The sequence below is a fragment of the Lissotriton vulgaris genome, chromosome 10 (genome assembly GCF_964263255.1).
Source record: "Lissotriton vulgaris chromosome 10, aLisVul1.2, whole genome shotgun sequence".
Taxonomy (NCBI): Eukaryota; Metazoa; Chordata; class Amphibia; order Caudata; family Salamandridae; genus Lissotriton; species Lissotriton vulgaris.
Window position 1 is genome coordinate 139,710,225 of NC_141698.1, and position 11,432 is coordinate 139,721,656.

At 45.0% G+C, this 11,432-nt stretch overlaps 1 protein-coding gene across 1 annotated transcript in view; it reads left to right on the forward strand.

The window, feature by feature from the left end:
* The window catches only part of LOC147684845 (melanin-concentrating hormone receptor 1-like), a 248,801-nt gene extending 238,540 nt beyond the window's left edge, over nucleotides 1-10,261 (forward strand). The window contains exon 2 of the mRNA XM_086942396.1: nucleotides 9,054-10,261. Within this exon, the coding sequence (XP_086798522.1) occupies nucleotides 9,054-10,093 (1,040 nt within the window). The 3' untranslated portion in view covers nucleotides 10,094-10,261. The remainder of the gene's footprint in view (nucleotides 1-9,053) is intronic.
* The last annotated feature ends 1,171 nt before the right edge of the window (nucleotides 10,262-11,432 follow it).

Here is an 11,432-nt window from a genome sequence, read left to right on the forward strand (position 1 = left end):
GCCAGCGAAGTGCATGGAGCACGGGGGCTTTATGACTGGAGAGAGCGCGCGCAGCTGAGAGGAGGGTAGGAATCAGGTGTTGAAGGCACTCACGCCTCAGGGCACGAGGCTCAGGTGCAACAGGCCAAAACCTCTCCGCCCTAACATGGGTGTTGTCTTCTATCATCTCTAAACAGCCGCTCCTTGCGTCACAGATGCACATGCACTGTGACGGAGAAACAGCGGCCCTCATCCTCCTAGACCTCTTCGCGGCCTTCAACACTGTCTGCCACTGTACCCTAGTACAGCGCCTCAGCAACGTCGGAGTCCAGGAGAAGGCACTGGAGTGGATCATCTCCTTCCTCGCGGGGAGAACACAGAGAGTCCGCCTCCCTCCGTTCAGATCGGAAGCCACCGAAGTCATCTGCGCGTCCCTCAAGGCTCCTCGCTCAGTCCAACCCTCTTCAACGTCTACATGGGCCCCCTCGCAGACATCGCACGCCAGCACAACCTCAACATCATCTCCTACGCCGACGACACCCAGCTGATCCTCTCCCTCACCAACGACCCGCCACCGCCAGAGACAACCTACACGAAGGGATGAAAGAGGTAGCCGAATGGATGAAGAACAGCCGCCTGAAACTGAACTCGGACAAGACGGAAGTCCTCATCCTGGGATCCACACCCTCCGCCTGGGACGACTCCTGGTGGCCCCCCGCCCTGGGCAGCGCACCCCAACCTACAGACCACGCAAGCAACCTGGGCTTCATCCTGGACTCCTCCCTCTCCATGACCAGACAAGTCAACGCCGTCTCCTCGTCGTGCTTCAACATCCTGCGCATGCTACGTAAGATCTTCCGGTGGATCCCCACCGAGACCAGGAAGACGGTCACCCAGGCCCTCGTCACCAGCCGTCTGGACTACGGCAATTCCCTCTACGCCGGAACCACCGCCAAGCTTCAGAAGAGACTTCAGCGGATCCAGAACGCCTCAGCACGTCTCATCCTGGACATCCCCCGGCGCAGCCACATCTCCGGACACCTGAGAGACCTGCACTGGCTCCCGGTCAACAAGAGAATCACCTTCCGACTCCTCACCCACGCACACAAAGCCCTACACAACCAAGGCCCGGGATACCTCAACAGCCGCCTCAACTTCTACTCTCCCAAACGCCAGCTTCGATCGACCGGCCACGCCCTCGCCGCCGTCCCCCGCATCCGAAGAGCCACCACAGGAGGACGGTCCTTCTCCTACCTCGCCGCCAAGATATGGAACTCCCTCCCGACCCACCTCCGCCGGACCCAGGACCACCTCGCCTTCAGGAAGCAACTCAAGACCTGGCTTTTCGAGCAGTAGCGGACCCCCCCTCCCCAGCGCCTTGAGACCCTCTGGGTGTGTAGTGCGCTATATAAATGCTGTGATTGATTGATTGATTGATGCACTTAAAGTCAGGCTAAAATAAGTGTTACAACGCGCCCTGTCACCATCGCTGTACTAGCATCTCTTGAAGTTGACAAACGCAAGGTGGGGGAGGGCAAGTCACAAAATGGGACACAGCTGGAGGAGTGCTCCTCAGTGCTCTGACTGTGTCCCCCCTCCGACCCCACTCAATGGAACTCTGCTCTCATGAGCACAAGATGGCTGAGTGCTCCTCGGTTCTGTGACTGCGTCCCCCATCTGACCCCACTCAATGGAACTCTGCTCTAATGAGCACAAGATGGCGGAGTGCTCCTCAGCAACGCTTGCTGTTTAACTGTGGCTCCAGCTTCCCTCCTCGTTCATGGATTTTGGCCTGAATTCGTCACTGTTCCCAGCGGGGCAGGCAACGCGTGGGACACTCTTCTATTTCGGTCTCTGTGGTCCCTACCTATTCTGAGGCTCGCTCCAGTTCTCGGCTCTCCTTGTTCACGGGTCGTCAGCCTGATGCCCTTGTGCCTGTGCACTCAAACATTCTTCTTCCCTCCCTTGGTGCTGTGACTGCGTCCACCCTTCGACCCCACTTTATGGAACTCTGCTCTCATTGTTTTTGGGTCCTGACGTTGGTGCATCTTGCCATCTTGAGATGGTTTCCATTCATGTCCACAAACCGGGTCCGCCATTTTGTGGATTCTTGTCCTTTCCTTTGGTCCATTGGAATCCATTTTTATTTTTATTTCTCTTTTCACTCTGTAAATATGTGATATTTACTTCTCCAAGCCGAATCGCTGGTAAAATGGAGTCCTGAGAAAATCTACTATTTGTATATATATATGTATATAGAGATAACTCTAGCCACTAGTATATGTAGTAGACCTTTGTACTACCATTCCTATGTGATTCTTAGAGTTTATCCATTTGTATCTCTTCCTTGAGTGACTTTATAACTTGTACATTTGCATTTTTTTCTATTTGTATCTCTTTCCTGTGTGACTTTACAACTTGTACATGTGCAAACTTTTTTCCTGTTTGTATCTTTTATGTAACTCATGTAATCCTAAGTCCTTATGTATCGCAACTGGTTCTTTTGTAAAGTGCTCTGACACCTTCGGGTAATGTTCGCGCTATAGAAAATCGCATTAAATAAATAAATAAATAAAATGTAAAGCACCGGGGCCAATCATACTCTACCACTGTTGTACAGTAGGTGTTTTTGTTCTTTGCTCAGGCAGTTATATTCTCTGTTAGTGACATTGTCTTCAGTACAAACAAGCAGCCGACACCATCCATTTCTTGATCACACTTTGGTGTGGCTTACATTTTCATTTTGGGAATGGCAACCACAGTCATATTATACTATGCCCTATGTCATCCATTTACATATATGTCATTATAAATATAATTTTGCAACCTTGAAAAAGTCTTTGGATGAAACACGTTGGCTGCTTGTTTTGACTGCTATACAAACTTTGAGTGTGGAATAAGAAAATTATTACATTACATTGTATTTTATCACAGTGGAGTTCCTTGTGTGCTTCGGTATTTTGTTTATTGTCTATTGCAAACCAGGGGCTCCTGGGTTCTGGCAACAACATCCTAGGTGGCAGAATTTCTATACCATGAAAGCACCATATCAAGATTGACTTTGCTACTCGGATACACCTTCCCTAATTTATCTGTGCAGTTATTGATGTGCTGTAAGCATGGGCGAATTTTGCGTTCGCGAATTTTGCGAATTTGCGAACTCGCAATCCGCAAAATCCGTGAATTCTCGCGATTTTTTTTTTGTGTTTGCAAGGATTTCTGCCAGTTCGCGAGGGTTTTGTACCAGTTCTCAATTGCGAACTTACATGTCGGCTCGCAACCGGTCGCGATTATGTTGTTTTTACGTCTGGTTCATCATCACAGGTTCCCAGCACCCTCTGTTTCACCCCTGCCACCCTCTGGTAGATCAATGCCACCCTCTGGTTCATCATCACTGTAGATTATGGGGGGAAAAAGCAAGCACACCTGCCCTGCTTCAACTGTCATGAATTAATTTGGGTTTGATTTATTAATGTGTCACTGTTTTAAAATTCCAGTCTGGCACCTGCTTCCTTATCTGTAATTTGCTTTCTGTTGCAGTGCAATTTTTTTTTTCCAGGACCTTTGTGGCCTACTTGTAGCTATTCTATGAGCCTGCTGTGAGGGTCAGAGCAGGGTCATACAATTGTTGCAACTAGCAACTGAACTCTGGAGGGGCCCCAGTCAGGAAGCACTAAAGGGAATGGTTACTAATGATGAGTTTGAACTTTTGCACCTGCTTAATGCTTTCACTTTTGCAAAACTCGTTTTCTGCAGAACAGCATTACAGCAACTGTAATGCCCCAAACAAGCTTACTTGTGAAAGTTGATTTCTAATCCAAAAGTGATCCAAAGAAAGTCAAAAGGCCTCAAATCCAAAAAAGTGCAGGCAAATGTCAACCTGAGGAGTTATTCTGATAAAAATCATCATTTTCAGAAGGTCTATGCTGCTTGCTAGTGGATTTCTTGTGCAGAATTGCAATTTTTGTAATTTCGCGAGTGCGAGATTGTTGCTGCCCGCCGCACCTACATGTTCGCAATTGCGAACTTACACCGCACGCCGCAAAATTGTATCACCAAGAAAAAAAAATCCGCTGCGTGCAAATTTGCGGATTTTCGGTAAATTCGCGAGCGTTCGCGGATTGCGAATTTACCGAAAATCCGCAAATCCACGAGCGGAATGGATTTTCCGCCCATGCTTAATGTGCTGGTTTCTTTTGCCATAGGCACCACTGCTTCGTTAATTATACTCTCCCACTGATCTGACATTAATAGCATGTCTCCAATATAGATCTCCTTCTCGCATTGAGGGCAGTGTCTAGACAGGTAAGTAGATTTGTGTTCCAAGTAGCCGAACCTGCTCTTGAAACTTCATTTTGTTTGAGTCCTTTCTGTGCTGCAGGCCCCCTACTGGCTACTGGAAGCTACATCTTTTACAGCTCATTAAGGACTGAAAGAGTGAGACGTTCTTCCTGTTTGAAAGGGTTAAAAGTGGTGGAGAACCTTAATGGAAGTCAATGGATTTTTTAGGTGCCCCTGTGTGTTAAGTATGCAGTTTTTACCAAGAAGAACATGCGTGCACTTTGCATGTTGCTCTCATAATGATGGAAAAGAGGTGTTTGCTCTATATACAATTAAAACAGAAAAACACATTTGTTTTTGTTTAAGGTTCCCCTTTCTGCTTAGTGTGGTTTCCCTTTCTGCTTAGTGCAGAGAAATGCCAGTGGGTGACAAGAGACAGAAGGCCCAAGCACATGTTGATACTAGTAGTAATTTTAATCTTCACAGGAACTGTGTGCTTTTATGATAATCCTTTCAATCTGTTTATACAATGGCAGGTACACTACCCAGGAATGTCTCTGGTGTTGAGTAAACATCCTTGTATCTATTGGAATATTCCCCTACTTAATACTTTTTAGATGGGGCAAGCTTTAGGAACCAAAGATGCAGATCAGGCAACATAACATTGTTGACTCCTTATTTTATTCCAGGGCCCCAATTTAGAGGGTGGCAGTTTGCCCGCCCAGTCAGCGAAGGCTATTGTCTATAAGCTTTCATTGTACCCACCACTGGGGCATTTGCTGTGACCGCTAAAGAGTTTTCAATATATTTAGCCCGCTTTCCCAACACTTTTGTTTTTCAAGAATATTCTTCCCAATCAGGAGTTAATGCTTGAAAACCCCACACAATCAATCTAATTAATGTACAGGGAGTTTTCTCCCTGTGCATTGGAGCAATTGAGTTATTACCTTGCCTGTGACGACTATGCCTCCTATGCAATTCATGGGTAAAGCCATCTAGTGGAGGAGGTGCCTGATCCAGCATACTAAGACCATCACTAAGACCATCACTAAGACCATCACTAAGACCTAGTAGACCAATGGCAGACAGTCGACCAGATGAGAGATTCCTACCAGTTGAAGCACTTGAGGCTCCACCAGCATAAAACGTACTGCACTCAACTCAGATTGGGCAGGGAACTGTGAGTTTGGTGGGGCAAATGAGCAGGTGATTTATGATGGCCCTCCGGCTCTGACATGTTCTAAAACCCCTCTGGTTTTAGTCAACTGGTTTTTCTAGTCTCCAAATCTTGTGCTAACTTTACAGTTTTCAGATTTTTCAAATGCTAGATTCTTATTTCTTCAAGGTAGTAGGAGTCAGATGGAGCTTTGATTCCAAACAATTTATCATCTACAGTTATCTCAAGAACACAGGAATAGTGAACAGATCTGCTGAACAATTAAAATACTAGCCCAAAAGTTCAATATGGTATATACCTGCCAACTTGAATGAAAATCTCACTGTGTGAGGATGGAGAGTCAGTGCCTTGAAGGGGCCGGGCCTGGTGCTGAGAAGTACCTACTAGGCGCTTTTGAACCACAACCCCAAATCCCTCCTCCTCCCTAAAAAAAAAGCTTGCTGAGGCTGGTGCCGATGTCTTGGGGTGTTTTCACACCCCTTAATAGATGTCGACAGGTCAAAGCCTTGGAAAACAAACTGGACTATTTACAGTGGTTTCCAGCTTGTTTACCTGCCACTGTGTGTTATTGGCTCTTCACCGGGAAACCGTGTGAGGGCAGCCGATATCATGTGTTACACAGAGGCACCATGTGAGTTGGCAGGTACAGGATATGCAAACCTGAGGCCCATCCACGCAGGGACTACCTTCTACCTATGACTGGTCCAGACTAGTCACATGTTACCATAAACATGCATTTGCATCCTTGTAGAAGGAAGGCACACTACATGAAATACCTCCCTATCCTGTTCATCACATGCCTTATGTTCACAGGAAATTTGCATATATCACTTCTCTTCTACTCATCCTGAGTGGTCTTACTGTCAGTAGTCCAGCCCCAGTGTTGAAGGAAAACTTTTTCCAAAGTAGGTACATTACGAATTTATATCTCTTCTATTGATAACATTTTTGGAGTCAATGATAAACACTGTCTTCTTCAGATTGGAACCCTAGCTGGAATTGCTCAAGCTGATTGGTCATTTTGCTAATTACTTTATGGTGTCCTACACCATGTAGGTCGCTGGAGCACTATTGCACCATATGGGAGAACCTTGCCTAGGAGCAGTAACATTTTAACAAATGGACAAGACAATCAGTTGTCTCTAAGGGCAAACTTACTTAAATGTAGCTCAATGCAGCAGAGCAACCATTGTAAGAGGGAGAAAGCAGCACAGAGCCATTTTTTTTATAACTAAGGGCCTCATTACGATGGTGGACCGACTTAAGTCCATCCACCATCGTCTCGGAATGAGGACCAGCCGCCCACGAGGCGACCTACCCACTCTCCAAATTACAATGCGACCGCCACCACGGTGGTCGCATTGCCTATATTTTGTATTGCGGCGGTGATGTTGTTAGCAGCCCCCGCCGCAATACAAAAAATAGGGGGCCTCATTTATGAGAAGTGACGCATCGCTGCGTTAAAGCAGCGATGCATCACTTCTCAGTGCGCCCTCCTTGCGACATGATTGATGCATCATATTTACTGTATGACGCCTCATGTTGCAAGGAGTTACAGATACGTCAGTATTTCTGACATATCTGTATGGCGCAAAAGTGACGCAAATCCAGCAATGGGTCATTACACATGGGCAAGTCCCATGTGAAAGGGATTGCGTCAGTCTTACGCCTGCTGTGAAGCAGGCGTAAGATATGGATGCATTTGCACCCTAGAAGTGGTGCAGTGAAATCTGGTAGATTTCACAGTGTCACTTCTATGAGGCTTACTTACGTGGGAACAACCCACCCTGCATTCATTATACCTGACGCAGGTATTATGCTTAGATGCATCACTTTGTAAATAGGGTGCAACAGGAGGCGTGTTTTATGTCGCCGTTGCGTCACAAAACGTGACGCAACGGAAGCGCAAAACTGTCACAAGGCCTCATAAATTAGGCCAAGGGTGTTTACATATCCCTGCACTAATGGTCAGGCACCATGCAGTGCCAGCCACATGGTACAGGGATATGTAGGGGGCACCAGGGCCCATGTACCAGCCCCATGGGGTAAGGGGGTCCGCAATGAGCCCCCAAACCCGTTCCCGCCAGTCGTGTCACAGCGGGCTGGCTGCCACAGAATAACCGGAGGAAAGGGATATTGTAATCCCCACGGTGGTGCCTGACAGGCACCGCCACCATTCTGGGGATGGAGGGAAGTCTACCAGCCGGTTGGAATGCTTCCGACTGTCAGTCGGTGTTTCTGACTGCCAACACATCACCCATCGTAATGTGGTGGGAGGTCACCGATGGTCGGGGTGACCACCACCGACAGCCTATCGGCGGCGGTCTCTCCGCCATCGTAATCAGGTCCTAAGTATGGCCTGCTGGAGCTCACTTTCCAGTCATGGATGCACAAACACGCTGCTTGTCACCAGTCTCACATCTTTGCAGCATGGTGTAGAGAAGAGTGCATGATGTCTAGCATAGGTTTTGTACTGTAAGCACCCTCCCAGTACAAAATACTATGCCAAGGCTGGCTTTAAAACTTTTCACGTTTTGGATGTGTGCTCTATGGTCGAGTACACATGCAGTGTGTTAACCATTTGGACTAAATAATTCTCCAATATTGCGCTTGCCTCAAGGAGACATTATATTTTGATGCAAAGCCCAGTCTAACAATTGCCATAGATAGGGTTTTGTGTAAAAAAACGTGGGTGCTTGGGCTGGAATGTCCAAATGCCACCCATACAACTCCCCCTTGACACAAAGTAACACTAAGCCGCACAAGCAATACTTGCACTGAAAAAAAGACAATTTTCTAGTGGAAAATAAGTTTGCACCGAGAAGTATATACTCTTCTCAGATCGCTTTACAGACTGTGTACTGGCAAAAGACTTGAAGAATCTGCCACTAATCAATCAAGGGCAGCACTGTAGCTTAATGTGGTCATCACTCTGGAAGCTTTTCCCAAAACACTTGTACTGCAGTAACGTGAGACAGCTATCTTCTCTAGTACTAGTAACCCTATATCTTACGTGGGGTATACTTGAAAGATATTTGGTGGAAATCCTATGGGAAAATTTGATGCAAGTTTAAAATTATGATGTAAAAATCCTGATTCTATATTTTAATGCAAATTGTGTGCCGTTTTTTTAGAATAAATTGTATACTTAAACTGAGCTAAAGCCAAGTTTCCCAGAGTTTAGATGTAAGTTTTAAAGTTTAAATAGTTCGCCTTAGAATGAAAATCTTTTTGTCATTACTTATATGTCACACCAGTATTGGTGACTTATATGGGGTTTCTTACATATAATTTTGTTTACAGAGAATTGGCAGAGTAAATCTTTTGTTTGATCTAATATCAAAAACTATATTCATGTTTGTTACACCTGCAACTGATAAGTACAGAAAAGAGGAACTACTTTGACAATTATCAGCCTGAACTGAGAAGCATGGTATTATTCAACAATAAATAAAAAATAAAAAAATATCCCAAAGTGTCTCGGTGTACACCAGTGTCTAAAAAACAATTCACATTGTGTTAATGTAAAATTGTGACAGAGGTAGTTGTAGTATGCAAAGAATGTGTGTTTTTATTACAATTCTTCAAATAATGCTGCTCTTTTTCTCACTTCCAGATGTGCCCAGGCGGAAAGACCAGAGCAGCATTGTCCTTCCGGTCATCTTTGGAATCATTTGTCTAATGGGTACCATTGGGAACTGCATTGTCATCTACACGATCAACAAGAAACCCAAGGGGAGCCATAACATCGCCGACATCTTCATTGTGAGCCTCTCAGTGACTGACCTCCTATTCCTGCTTGGAATGCCGTTTCTTATTCACCAGCTCCTAGGTCATGGTGTCTGGCACTTTGGAGCGGCCATGTGCACCATCATCACAGCTCTAGACGCCAACAGTCAGTTTGCTAGCACATATATCCTCACAGCCATGTCTGTCGACCGGTACTTGGCCACAGTCCATCCTATCCGCTCATCATATGTGAGAACTCCGTTCGCAGCCGCGGCAGTGATTGTGGTGTTGTGCCTTCTCTCTCTCATCACCATCATCCCAGTGTTCATGTACACTCAGCTTATTGAGCTGTCGGACGGCAATGCCGGATGTGGAATCATTTTGCCCAACCTTTCGATTGACATCTACTGGTACACACTCTACCAGTTCTTTCTCGCGTTTGTTATCCCTCTGCTTGTCATCTGTATTGTTTACCTGAAGATACAGAAGCACATATCCTGTGTGGTGGTACCCTTGCCCCAGAGGAACTTCAGGGTCAGAACAAAGAAGATAACCAGGACAGCTGTTACAATCTGCTCTGCTTTCTTTATTTGTTGGGCACCATATCATATCTTACAGCTGGTCCACCTGAAAATTGCTGAGCCTTCTCTTATATTCCTCTACGCATATAATGTAGCGATTAGCTTGGGCTATGCGAACAGTTGCATCAATCCATTCATCTACATCGTGTTAAGTGACACCTTTAAAAGACATCTGGTGAAGGCGGTCTGCCCTGGCCAGCAGGTGAGACGGGGCGAGAGGCACGTCACCAGCGAAATAAGCCCCTCTGTCAGGATATGTTCGGGGCCCACACAAGAAACATCCCTTAGCATGATGTATGCTCACAACATAGACAACTACATATCATTATCTGTCTCGGTTCCATGATGCAAGCATCATCCATCCAGAGAACCCTGTTTGCCATAAAAAAAATGGCTGGAATTTTAAATGGGTCCTTAGAAACTGGCTATAATTTATTTGCAAAGGCTTTTCACTGAAATGGGTTACAATCTCAGTGTAATACGCTGGATTATATTCAGGCTTGCAATGACTGAAGAACGGAAGCAGGTCGAGAAGACATGAAAACTGAGAGAGTAAAGTGTGCTGAAAGGGCTGTAAAACTAATAATACGGAAAGGTAGACCCTGACAGGACATAGCAATGTCCTGAAGAAAAATTGATGAAGGGGCCATCCGAGAATGATGCTACAATAGATCTCAAAACCGCAGCTGACATCATCAAACCAACGAACATTCTAGAATGCCTATTGTTGGTCATTGATATTGATGCAGTACTGAGTAAACAGAAATACATTTTCTTCAGTGGCTGGTCCATTTAACAGATTAAATTGAAACGTGCAAAATAATTTCCTATATTTCCGACTGAATGAATGTTACAGACATATAGCTATCAGGTGTTTTATTTTTGATTCACGAATTTTATATTTCAATTCAACTGAAAAACTCATTCCAGGGGTTTAACTTCACAGTCACTTTTTAAAACAGATGGCGATCATCACGATAGGAAATATCCTGAGACATAGAAGATTTTTTTATTCTGTGCAGTGTACATTTTAAATGAGATAAGCATATGAAAGCTTCTGAGAAAACCAAACAAGAATTTTTGCAAGAGTGAAAAGTCTAATAGGCAGCTGTGAGATCTGTGGGTAGATAAAGACAGCATGGGTTTTTAAGCTGTTTAGCTAGATGCCTTACTGAAAAAGCAAAGAACGTCAAAGCAACCAAATATAAACGATTAGCGGAAATTGAGTTTTTTTAATACTTGCACAATACAAACACATATTTATTTATCTTGATGTGAAAGTGACGCACAAACAGAAACTTAACACGTCCATGTTCGTACATTTATACTTTCTTCCTGTCCATCATTATGAGTCCTATCAGAGTTGCGCTTCTCACTGTTCTCAATTCAGGTTCTCTGTATCATGGGGTACACTATTCCCCTTGAGAGAATCGGTATCCGTACCAACATGTCCATATCTCTATATCCTAAACATTGCAAAAAAGACTACAGAAAGGAGGTGTATTTAGTCTGGATTTATTAGAGCAATGAAAGAGGCATACTTTATTAATGCATAGTACGGAACTGAAATACGCACTGAGCCAAATTTGAGAAGAGAGGAGAAAATATATTTTTCATGTTCATATTTTCGGTGGTGTTGCTGAGTTTAATATTCTCTCATGATATGTACTACAGCGGGAACATAA